Genomic DNA, 12,947 nt, shown 5'->3' on the forward strand with positions numbered 1-12,947 from the left:
GGTGACCCAGCGCCTCCACAGCATCAGGCATGAACATGATGCACAGATATATGCAGGCAGAACACCCATACACATAAATTAAAATAATAACTAAAAATATATTTACTAAGTACCTATATGCCAAACACTGTGCTGAGCTCTGAGGGTGTAATTATTGAAAAAAAGCAAACATGTTCTGTCCTTTCATGGAACCTACAGCCTACTGAAGGAAATAGCCAATCAATAAGGATGTAATTAATAACCATATATTTAACAAGACAATGTGTTGTCAGACAGTGAGGAAAACTACTTTAAATATTCATAGGAGACCACTCTAAGGAACAACACTTAACACAGAATTTGAAAGCTAAAAGAACGGATTAGGCTATAACTGGAGAGGGCTTAAGTTCAAAGGTCAGAGGTCATGGTAGAGGGGGGCTTGGCATACTTGGAAAAACTCAGGATTGGAGTATTGGAGAAAAGACTGCTATTTTAGGCAAATTATGTACTCTCTTATCTTGTTTCTCTCCTGGATTATTTGCATCGCTAATTCCTTGGGATGATTGAATGAGATGACATTTGAAAAAGCTTTTCTTATAGGAAGTCCTCACTAAATATAGTTGGAATTGCTTGCAAATGGGAGAGGAAGGAAGGAGAGAGAAGAGCAGATCTATGTGTCTGGAACATAGTAAGCACAGGGCAAGAGGCTCAGAGAGGCAGGAGAGCAGCCAGCAGGGCCTTGAGGTCGCTGGAAGGAGTTCCTGTTTCCTTCTCAGCACATGGCCAGTGCCTAAAGGGCTTCTGAGGGCTGTGGTGTGCCCTGCGCTGTGTGCCCTGAGCCGTGCTGTCGATCCCGCTGGCTGCTGAGTAGGGATGACCTGACGGGAGCAGGAATAGTGTTAGTGGTGCTCTGTTGTTACCCTGGTCTGCTCAGCAAGGGTCTTGGTTCTATTTTGGTTTTCTTTGAAGTGCCTTGTTGCTCGTGGCTTCCATAGCTGTCTACACTTAGAATACTCAGTAAAGCCAAATATATTCTCCAGTCCTTTACAAATGCACAGTAGCCCTTCAGTGAAGTCGCTGAAGAGTGAAATGGGAGATAAGATGAAACAAACGTTTAATTTTAGTCTGAGGTCCTCTTCAGTCCACTCCCTGTGTCCCCTGGGGGTCAGCAGTCTCAAGAAGGACATAGGGTAGTCTTGTGTTTACATTCTGCAGGACACTTATGTAGTCTAACAACATAGATGTGTGCTGGTTATCTACCAGCCAGATGCTAAGGAATACAGAGAGGATAAAGGCATTGATCTGGCCTCGGCGAGATTGTAGTTCTGTGGTGGGATCAGATATGTGATCAAGCCAGGCAAGAAGTGCTCATTGAATACATAGTCTATGTCAGAGACTCCAAGTGGGAATAATCTCTTGGGGGACCAGGTAAACCGCTTTATAGAACCAGAGAATGCCTGAGCTGTCTTCAGAAACAACTCGTATCCCTGTTGAAAGGAGAGTAAGAGGGTGACTTAGGTCAGGTGAGCAGAAATGCAGTAACATTAAGAAGATATTGATCAGGTACCTGTAATTCCAATACTTGGAGGCAGGAAGAGCAGGAGTTCAAAGCTAGCTTCCACTACTTGAGACTTCGTTTCAAAAATTGCAATGAAATACAGTGGTGTTTGATTTTGTTATTACTTTAGTGCGGTGAGACCCCTCTTGTAGGCAGAGAATTGCTTTGGGGATATTGTTTGTTTGTCTCAGTGAGGGGAGATGGAGGGAGGGAGAGGAGAGAGAGAGAAAGAGAGAGGGGAGGGAGAGAGAGAAAGAGAGAGATAAAGGGGGAGGGAGAGAGAGAGAAAGGGGGGGAAGAGAGAGAGAGAGAGAGAGAGAGAGAGAGAGAGAGAGAGAGAGAGAGAGAGAGAGAGAGAGAGAGAGAGAAACGAGAAACGAGAACCTGAGGCTTTGAAAAATTCAAAACTTTTCCATCCAAGGACTCACTGGAGGCAAAGCTGACGTTAGTCCTGATCTGCCTGAATCTAAGGTCTGTCTTATTCCTGTCATGATGTCGTTTTCTTCCTTGTCTTTGAATAATGACCTTCTGAGCCTTTAAAGACTGGGAGAGGTTCTAGGGGAGGAACTTCCAGCTGATTTTCTTTTGATGTCCCTGAGCCTCAGCTAGATAAGGATTAACACTGTATGGGTCAGTAATGTTTGGGAAACCCCACCAAGGGGCCCAGGATTTATTATGCTTTTCCGAATGGGTGATTGTTAGAGTATGCCAGAGAGAGCTGGACACAATGGGAGGGAAGTGTCCAGAAAAGAATGTTCATCTGAGTTCCATTGACTGAGACACTTAGTTTAAAAAGAGAAAAGAAAAAACCAAAAAAAAAAAAAAAAAACCCCAAACCCCAGTGTTTGTGCTTGTGTGTTTTTAAGTAATCTATAACACAAGAACCTTTTGTGGTAATGAGACCCAGATGTCCTCTGTGTCTGTGTCCCTTCATGCAGGCATGATTTCTTGGAAAGGAGAGTCCATATGTCAAACAGTGTCTCATTGAGAACATGGAATGATTCCATAAATGCTGTGGCAGTGATTAGAGTCTTAAATATTTTGTCCTGTCTGGATCAGTGGGCGTTTGGTCCTCTACCAGCCGAGCTGCCTCGGGGATTGGGAAGGCGGGATGGTGAGAGCTTTGAGATCACTCACTGTGCTCAGACTCGTGGCAACATGCACAGTTTGTCCGGCATACAACTCAAAGGAACATTGAATTGATTTATAATGTTTGTGTGGCTGTTGTGTGTTTGTGCATTTTTAATCATAAAAACTACACAAAAGCTCCAGTTTTGAGTGGCATCCTACATTTTAAAAACAAATCAGAAATACCTATTGTGAGGGGACCGTGGGGTTTCGATTTGCTTTCAAGTTCTTGGAACCCTGTTGGATTAGTATCGTCTCACGTACCTTCCAGTTCATCCCGTTGCTCCCAAGCCCTCCTCTCATTCTGACTTCTCCCCAACAGAACTGTCATTTGTGACCTTTCTACCCCCAGAGCAGCATGGGAGACCCACACCTCTCCTCTGTGTTAGGTGTTGCGGATGTCGTTAATGCTCGCTGGAAAAGCACACCTCAGAGGGAGGGCCATGTTTTGGTGCTGGCAGGTAAAAAGGCTTTCAGATCTCAGAATGCTGGGAACTTTTAAACCTTTTGGTTTTCAGCTAAAATGATTGGCAGCAGAATGTGACATCTGAGGTTGCATGGCCTGCAATTGCCATAATTAACCACATGAGCTCACATTTTCCCACTGGAGGCTCAGTGGTGACTTCCCTACCAGGAGGTGGTTTTCCTTTTGAGGGTATCGAAATACTCCTGGGCCCTGTAAGGCTCCACCCGTGGTCCTTTTAAAATGCCTTTTAATATAAAGCTTCAATATTGGAAATCCAACACCGCAGTGTTTAACTGTGAGGCTGGTGGAGCGTGATGGCCTGGAACGGGAAACCTTGTAGGTGTTTAATAGGGAGAGCAGCAGTGGCGAGTGTGAACAGCCTGGACTGCAGGTCACTTGCAATGGTACTTAACTCTATTGCCCACTATTCCTTTTGATTTATTTTTCATTTTTGTGCGTACAATTCTCTTTGAGACACCTTTTGGATGTTAAAATTTAAGCAAAATTGGTTTTGCTCACTGTGGGGAGGTGATGCCAGATCCGGTCTCTTAGTAAAGATGTATATGTAATCTAAAAATATGCCAAAGTAAGTTTTCTTACCATTACCCTTTAGTAATATGAGAAGCATGTAGATACTTGAGATATTAACCATTAGCGGTTTGTGTTTGACTTCTTTGGGAGGCATTAAAAGGCTTTTTGTTGCTTTCTGAAAATTTTCAACCCCTTTCCTACCTGGTCATGTAGGAAGGGAATGTTGGGTCCATAAAGGAAGTGTCAGTGATGCAGTGGGGGCCCTAAGCCTTCCTCCTCCCCTCCCTTCGAAAGAAGGTTCTTTTCAACACAAGTCCTTTTGCTCTAAGGAGTGTTTGCAGTTTGGTGGCTCTGCACTTTCTAGAAAGCAGGAGGCAGAGTTCAGCCACTGTGCAGGCACTCCCAGTCTCAGCCGTGACTCCAGACTTAGATAAGTGGAGAGCAGCAGCATGTTGGAAGGCATAGAAGCAATTTTCCCTCTCACTCCATCGCTCGTGGTTTTCACAATATGATTTTGGCTAAGCTGTCCACCTGGGCCTCGTCTTTGTCATCGGTGAGTTGATGGTATTGCATGCTGTGATATCTAAGATTTCTCCTAGCTTAGTATCCCGAGAGAATTCATAATTTAAAGTACTTTTTTTTGCTGGGGAAATACCCCAGTCATATAAGCATGGGGACCTGAGTTCAGGAAGTGGTGGTGCAGGCCTGTGACTGAGTTCAGGAAGTGTGGTGGTGCAGGCCAGTGACTGAGTTCAGGAAGTGTGGTGGTGCAGGCCAGTGACTGAGTTCAGGAAGTGTGGTGGTGCAGGCCAGTGACTGAGTTCAGGAAGTGTGGTGGTGCAGGCCTGTGACTGAGTTCAGGAAGTGTGGTGGTGCAGGCCTGTGATCCCAGTGCAGGGAGTTGGATCCCCGGGGCTCAAGCCAACCTAGCCAAATCAGTGAGCCCCAGGTACCAGTGAGAGACGTGTCTCAGAAAACAAGATAGACAGGTCCTGAGAAATCTCACACACACACACACACACACACACACACACACGCTCGCACGCACATAAAGTGAAGTACTTTTAGTCACTAGTATAGTATGATGTACAGGTTTCTATAGAGGCAAAATTGTTAATAATCAAAGTCTGACTGTGCCTGGGACAAGAGGACATAGTCTCTAAAAATAACTAGCATGTTGATTAGTATTGACTCAGTAGTCATCTGAAATGAATGTTGTCCATTTTTCCATGGAGTTGTGTGGAGAGAAGCCTGGCTGTGAAGTACTACAGAAGTGGGAGGTTGCAGACATTTTTTAAAGATTTATTTTTTTTAATTTTTAACCACGTATGTATATCTGTGTCTGTGTGTAGTTATGTGCACGTGTGTGCTGATGCCCAAAGAGGCCAGGAGGCATTGGATCCTCCTGAAGCTGGGGTTACAAGTGGTTCTGGGCCACCTGATGTGGGTGCTAGGAACAGAACTCACGTCCTCAGGAAGAGCAGCATATGCTCTGAACCATGGAGCCCTCTCTCCAGCCCCGGATCACAGACTGTTTATATGTTCTTTTCCATTATTAAAAAAGTGTGGAGACACTGCGATGGTGCAAAATGTCAAGTGCCTGGTACGTTCTAGAACTCCAAGTTGAAATGAGTAGATACTGATTTTTTAACGAGGAGGTTCTGTGATGGTGTGGGAGAGCGGGCAAGGACCAGAGGACTTGGTGTCGGCTGACTTAGCGATGTTACTTCGGACAGTTCTTTAGTCTTTTTGGGCCTTAGTTTTTGGTTTGCTTTGATTTCAGTCTGTAAAATGGATGAGACGGTATTAAAGAGGAGTCTCGTTCAGTATTTGTTGGTGAATGAATGACTATTCGATAGAGTACTACTATAGACAAAGTCTAGGAAGAAGAAAAGTGAGTAATTGTAAGTGATATTTGTTTATAGGATGATCAAAGAGAAACTAAGAGACTGATGTGTATAGTCAAGGGCAGAGACTTCACTGCGGAAGGGCCGTGCAGTGGCATCCCTGCCATAAAAAGCTAGTATATATATATTGAAGCTATCAATGGGACAATATGAAAAATAGGGTTAATAATTGAAATTGAAGGTGTCCTTAGGCATCAAGCAGTAGCGAGGCCACAGTTACTGCGATCATTTCATCCCTCTCTCCATGGCTGGGCTATCCTAGATCATGTATTCAATCTTTACACATGTGGAGCTTTTGAAGATCCTTAAGGAATACTGTATACTAGGGAGGAGTTTGACTTTCTTCCTTCTTAGGGACATTTGAGACTTTCTGTTGCATTCCTCAAGTTCTGAGAACTTGAATAATCATTTATTACCTTTAGATAGGAGCAGAAATATGAATGATGAGTTTTTAGAATATAATTTGTTTGTAGCTTTTAAAAGCCAAATGCTTACGTTTGTATGGCACATATGGTTTCCCTCTAGTTACCTCCACCCAAATTATATGATTAGGTTGTTGTATGAACAATATGGTTTTTGATCTTCACTATGGAACATTTTTCCCCTTTCTCTCCATTTTAAAATTCCCCATGTCCTTATCAATACCTGAAGCACACCCTGTAAGGAGGTGTTCTGTTACTTCACTTCAGAATTAATAATCTGTACAGCATTTGGACTATGTTGCATTAAAATCTTTGACTAATCACATTATGTGATAGATTTAAGTATTAATTCCTCACTTTCAAAGGGTGCAAAAGAAAGTGATGACTATTTGGGCACACTAAGAACTCTTGCATAAGAGGTATATCCCATCTTGACCTCAGCACACTAATCATTGGGAGACAGCTTTAAGAATCGTTAGCAGGTGAAATTCCAAGCCTTGTTAATGTGTTTAGATTTGCATAAATTCACATCATTTAGATAAGTGATTAATATTTTATTTCCCACCTATTTGCATAAGACCTCCTCAGAGCTACATCTGTAAGGTAAATCGTTGTTTTAATTTCCTCTGTTTTTGAATTTACAGCAAAAGATGATGGAAGCATTGCTGTTGCCCTTGGTTACACTGCACATTTGGTCTCCATGATTTCCTTTTTCCTACAAGTACCCCTCAGATATCCCATAATTCATAAGGGGTCCAGATCAACAATCAAAGATAATATCAATGACAAGCTGACTGAAAAGGAGCGAGAGTAAGTGTCTTTCTTGTTTGTTTTTAATATAAGCTGCTTGGAAACATGGACGAAACGGTGAGTATATTGGAAATGTGAAGTGTCTTCTCATTGAGGACAGTTTCTATATGACCTGTCACTTTGGAAAGCACGCCTTGCAACATGGAGAGACTGTCAAAACAGACAAATTGTGGCACAGGGAATGTGACTTAGTGCTGAAGTGTTTGGCTAGTGTGTGTTGAGGTTTTGGTTTGACCCTTAGCACTGTGAGTAAGATTTAAATAACCTACAGGTAAAAGAAGAAACCATAAAGAAAGTATAAAATTTAAACAGAATGATAATGAGAATATGTCACGTCAAAGTTTGTGGAGTATAGCTATATCTGGGCTCAGGGAAATTTATATCCTAAGTACATGCACCAGAAAAGATATTTGAAAGTAAATCATCTACATCTCAAGCGAAGCAACTGAGGAACAGTTAGCAAAAGCCCAGGAAAGAGCATGGAAGGAAGTGGTAAAGGTAAGAGTGGACATTAGCTGGGTTGCTGTGCAGTGTGCTGGTGCAGAAGAGGCAGAAGGCCTGGTCTTTGAACCAGCGGAACGGTGCTCAAGGCCCTGGAATGGGGTTTAGAAAGAAAAGAGAGAAAGTGGAATAACAGTTTGAGGAATGAAAAAGGAGAAAAACCACAAATATGTATACAGGCATTTGAGAGCAGGGAGACAGAGCAGGCAACTGTAAACTAATACATCAGAAAGTCTAGTCAAATGGCTTAATTTCTAGAAAGATACTACTTTTCAACATAAATAATTGTCATTTAGAAAACACTAGAGTAAGCCTGGTCTGTGAGCTGTAATCCCAGCAGCCTCAGCTCCTGGGAGGTGGGGTCAGGGCAAGAAAGAGGAGGAGCAGGAGGAGCTTAAGGCACCAGTGGCCAGGCAGGGTCGAGGATATGGAATATTCTAGGTGAATTATTCTCAACTCTGCCTGTACATTAAAGTCATCTTGAGAGCCTTAAAAACTGAGCTTTTGGGCTGGAGAGATGGCTCAGAGGTTAAGAGCACTGGCTGCTCTTCCAAAGGTCCTGAGTTCAATTCCCAGCACCCACATGATGGCTCACAACCATCTGGGACGAGATCTGGTGCCCTCTTCTGGCCTGCAGCCATAAGTGCAGGCAGAACACTGTATACATAATAAATAAATAAATCTTAAAAAAAAAAAAAACAAAAAACAAAACTGAGCTTTTGACCCCTAGATTCCTGACCCTATCTCAGAGATCCTAACTCTATTGAGTAATGTTTAAAAGCTTCAGTGGTGGTTCTGATGTATAATGTGGTCGAGAATCACTGCCCTAGATTAGGAAGATCCCGTTTCCATGGCATGAAAAATTAGATATTGCTAAGTATATTTAGGGAACTTGAAAGCAGTTTAGCATCACTGTCTTTAGAGGTAAAGTGGGCTGTGCAGAGAGAGTACCAACAGGATAGCTTAGCAGTGTGGCCAGCCCTCGGCATCCTTGTGCTCCATCCCTGCACGTGAGTTCCATGAGTTTAGCAACATTCAATTACAAGTATTGGGGGCCAGCTGTGTCTGTATCGAACATGTCCAGTTGTACCCTAAGTAATATAGTAAAAGAACTACTTTTAAAGATTTTTTTAACTTTTTATGTTATTTTTAATTATGTGTATATGTGGGGGAAGGGGGTGTCGCACAGGAGGCCGAAGAAGTCATCTGATGCACTAGAGCTGGTGTTCTAGGCAGTGGTGAGCTACCTGAGGTGGGTGCTGGGGACCAAGCTGGGGTCCTCTGCAAGAGCAGAGTGTGCCCTTAACTGCTGAGCCATCTCTCAGCCCAGTATAGCAGCAGCTCGTTGGCCACCAGGAAACAGTGTTGCTCCCACTGTTTATTTGCACGTGTCGAGTACCCATTCTGTTCTGCTGTGCGCCGGTGGAGTTGCTGGGACGTGTGGTTGTTACCCATTCTGTTCTGCTGTGCACCGGTGGAGTTGCTGGGACATGTGGTTGTTACCCATTCTGTTCTGCTGTGCGCCGGTGGAGTTGCTGGGACGTGTGGTTGTTACCCATTCTCTTCTGCTGTGCACCGGTGGAGTTGCTGGGACCTGTGGTTGTTACCCATTCTGTTCTGCTGTGCACCGGTGGAGTTGCTGGGACCTGTGGTTGTTACCCATTCTGTTCTGCTGTGCGCCGGTGGAGTTGCTGGGACGTGTGGTTGTTACCCATTCTGTTCTGCTGTGCACCGGTGGAGTTGCTGGGACATGTGGTTGTTACCCATTCTGTTCTGCTGTGCACCGGTGGAGTTGCTGGGACGTGTGGTTGTTACCCATTCTGTTCTGCTGTGCACCGGTGGAGTTGCTGGGACCTGTGGTTGTTACCCATTCTGTTCTGCTGTGCACCGGTGGAGTTGCTGGGACGTGTGGTTGTTACCCATTCTGTTCTGCTGTGCACCGGTGGAGTTGCAGGGACATGTGGTTGTTACCCATTCTGTTCTGCTGTGCACCGGTGGAGTTGCTGGGACGTGTGGTTGTTACCCATTCTGTTCTGCTGTGCACCGGTGGAGTTGCTGGGACGTGTGGTTGTTACCCATTCTCTTCTGCTGTGCACCGGTGGAGTTGCTGGGACGTGTGGTTGTTACCCATTCTCTTCTGCTGTGCACCGGTGGAGTTGCTGGGACGTGTGGTTGTTACCCATTCTCTTCTGCTGTGCGCCGGTGGAGTTGCTGGGACCTGTGGTTGTTACCCATTCTGTTCTGCTGTGCGCCGGTGGAGTTGCTGGGACCTGTGGTTGTTACCCATTCTCTTCTGCTGTGCACCGGTGGAGTTGCTGGGACGTGTGGTTGTTACCCATTCTGTTCTGCTGTGCGCCGGTGGAGTTGCTGGGACGTGTGGTTGTTACCCATTCTGTTCTGCTGTGCCCCGGTGGAGTTGCTGGGACATGTGGTTGTTACCCATTCTGTTCTGCTGTGCGCCGGTGGAGTTGCTGGGACGTGTGGTTGTTACCCATTCTCTTCTGCTGTGCACCGGTGGAGTTGCTGGGACCTGTGGTTGTTACCCATTCTCTTCTGCTGTGCACCGGTGGAGTTGCTGGGACGTGTGGTTGTTACCCATCCTCTTCTGCTGTGCACCGGTGGAGTTGCTGGGACGTGTGGTTGTTACCCATTCTGTTCTGCTGTGCGCCGGTGGAGTTGCTGGGACGTGTGGTTGTTACCCATTCTCTTCTGCTGTGCGCCGGTGGAGTTGCTGGGACCTGTGGTTGTTACCCATTCTGTTCTGCTGTGCGCCGGTGGAGTTGCTGGGACGTGTGGTTGTTACCCATTCTGTTCTGCTGTGCACCGGTGGAGTTGCTGGGACGTGTGGTTGTTACCCATTCTCTTCTGCTGTGCACCGGTGGAGTTGCTGGGACGTGTGGTTGTTACCCATTCTCTTCTGCTGTGCACCGGTGGAGTTGCTGGGACGTGTGGTTGTTACCCATTCTGTTCTGCTGTGCACCGGTGGAGTTGCTGGGACCTGTGGTTGTTACCCATTCTCTTCTGCTGTGCACCGGTGGAGTTGCTGGGACGTGTGGTTGTTACCCATTCTCTTCTGCTGTGCGCCGGTGGAGTTGCTGGGACGTGTGGTTGTTACCCATTCTGTTCTGCTGTGCACCGGTGGAGTTGCTGGGATGTGTGGTTGTTACCCATTCTGTTCTGCTGTGCACCGGTGGAGTTGCTGGGACCTGTGGTTGTTACCCATTCTGTTCTGCTGTGCACCGGTGGAGTTGCTGGGACGTGTGGTTGTTACCCATTCTTTTCTGCTGTGCACCGGTGGAGTTGCTGGGACATGTGGTTGTTACCCATTCTCTTCTGCTGTGCGCCGGTGGAGTTGCTGGGACGTGTGGTTGTTACCCATTCTCTTCTGCTGTGCACCGGTGGAGTTGCTGGGACGTGTGGTTGTTACCCATTCTGTTCTGCTGTGCACCGGTGGAGTTGCTGGGACCTGTGGTTGTTACCCATTCTCTTCTGCTGTGCACCGGTGGAGTTGCTGGGACGTGTGGTTGTTACCCATTCTGTTCTGCTGTGCGCCGGTGGAGTTGCTGGGACGTGTGGTTGTTACCCATTCTGTTCTGCTGTGCGCCGGTGGAGTTGCTGGGACCTGTGGTTGTTACCCATTCTGTTCTGCTGTGCACCGGTGGAGTTGCTGGGACGTGTGGTTGTTACCCATTCTCTTCTGCTGTGCGCCGGTGGAGTTGCTGGGACCTGTGGTTGTTACCCATTCTCTTCTGCTGTGCACCGGTGGAGTTGCTGGGACGTGTGGTTGTTACCCATTCTGTTCTGCTGTGCGCCGGTGGAGTTGCTGGGACGTGTGGTTGTTACCCATTCTGTTCTGCTGTGCCCCAGTGGAGTTGCTGGGACATGTGGTTGTTACCCATTCTGTTCTGCTGTGCGCCGGTGGAGTTGCTGGGACGTGTGGTTGTTACCCATTCTCTTCTGCTGTGCACCGGTGGAGTTGCTGGGACCTGTGGTTGTTACCCATTCTCTTCTGCTGTGCACCGGTGGAGTTGCTGGGACGTGTGGTTGTTACCCATTCTCTTCTGCTGTGCACCGGTGGAGTTGCTGGGACGTGTGGTTGTTACCCATTCTGTTCTGCTGTGCGCCGGTGGAGTTGCTGGGACGTGTGGTTGTTACCCATTCTCTTCTGCTGTGCGCCGGTGGAGTTGCTGGGACCTGTGGTTGTTACCCATTCTGTTCTGCTGTGCGCCGGTGGAGTTGCTGGGACGTGTGGTTGTTACCCATTCTGTTCTGCTGTGCACCGGTGGAGTTGCTGGGACGTGTGGTTGTTACCCATTCTCTTCTGCTGTGCACCGGTGGAGTTGCTGGGACGTGTGGTTGTTACCCATTCTCTTCTGCTGTGCACCGGTGGAGTTGCTGGGACGTGTGGTTGTTACCCATTCTGTTCTGCTGTGCACCGGTGGAGTTGCTGGGACCTGTGGTTGTTACCCATTCTCTTCTGCTGTGCACCGGTGGAGTTGCTGGGACGTGTGGTTGTTACCCATTCTCTTCTGCTTTGCGCCGGTGGAGTTGCTGGGATGTGTGGTTGTTACCCATTCTGTTCTGCTGTGCACCGGTGGAGTTGCTGGGATGTGTGGTTGTTACCCATTCTGTTCTGCTGTGCACCGGTGGAGTTGCTGGGACCTGTGGTTGTTACCCATTCTGTTCTGCTGTGCACCGGTGGAGTTGCTGGGACCTGTGGTTGTTACCCATTCTCTTCTGCTGTGCACCGGTGGAGTTGCTGGGACGTGTGGTTGTTACCCATTCTGTTCTGCTGTGCGCCGGTGGAGTTGCTGGGACGTGTGGTTGTTACCCATTCTGTTCTGCTGTGCGCCGGTGGAGTTGCTGGGACGTGTGGTTGTTACCCATTCTGTTCTGCTGTGCACCGGTGGAGTTGCTGGGACGTGTGGTTGTTACCCATTCTCTTCTGCTGTGCGCCGGTGGAGTTGCTGGGACGTGTGGTTGTTACCCATTCTCTTCTGCTGTGCACCGGTGGAGTTGCTGGGACGTGTGGTTGTTACCCATTCTCTTCTGCTGTGCACCGGTGGAGTTGCTGGGACGTGTGGTTGTTACCCATTCTCTTCTGCTGTGCGCCGGTGGAGTTGCTGGGACGTGTGGTTGTTACCCATTCTGTTCTGCTGTGCACCGGTGGAGTTGCTGGGACGTGTGGTTGTTACCCATTCTGTTCTGCTGTGCACCGGTGGAGTTGCTGGGACGTGTGGTTGTTACCCATTCTGTTCTGCTGTGCGCCGGTGGAGTTGCTGGGACGTGTGGTTGTTACCCATTCTCTTCTGCTGTGCACCGGTGGAGTTGCTGGGACGTGTGGTTGTTACCCATTCTGTTCTGCTGTGCGCCAGTGGAGTTGCTGGGACGTGTGGTTGTTGTCATATAGTAGGACTTAGAAGCAACTTAAAAATACTCTAAATCATACAGAGAGTATGTGTAGGCCATATGCACATGCCATGCCATTTATATAAGGGACTTGAGAATCATGGGTTCTGGCAACCATGAAAGAGTGGGAAGCAATCTCCCTCAGATGTTGAGGGATGATTGTCTGTCTGGAAGAACATGGCTCTCAGCTAAGGAGCACTTGAATAAGTTAGATCCGTACCTTTTCCAATGTTATG

At 47.1% G+C, this 12,947-nt stretch overlaps 1 protein-coding gene across 1 annotated transcript in view; it reads left to right on the plus strand.

Moving 5' to 3' along the window:
• The window catches only part of Uvrag (UV radiation resistance associated), a 279,199-nt gene that overhangs the window by 164,951 nt on the left and 101,301 nt on the right, over window positions 1–12,947 (plus strand). Inside the window, 1 exon segment of the mRNA XM_052762201.1 lies at window positions 6,636–6,801. Within this exon segment, the coding sequence (XP_052618161.1) occupies window positions 6,636–6,801 (166 nt within the window).

This window comes from Peromyscus californicus, unplaced genomic scaffold, assembly GCF_007827085.1.
Source record: "Peromyscus californicus insignis strain IS unplaced genomic scaffold, ASM782708v3 Scaffold_4__1_contigs__length_199733344, whole genome shotgun sequence".
In the NCBI taxonomy this organism is placed as follows: Eukaryota; Metazoa; Chordata; class Mammalia; order Rodentia; family Cricetidae; genus Peromyscus; species Peromyscus californicus.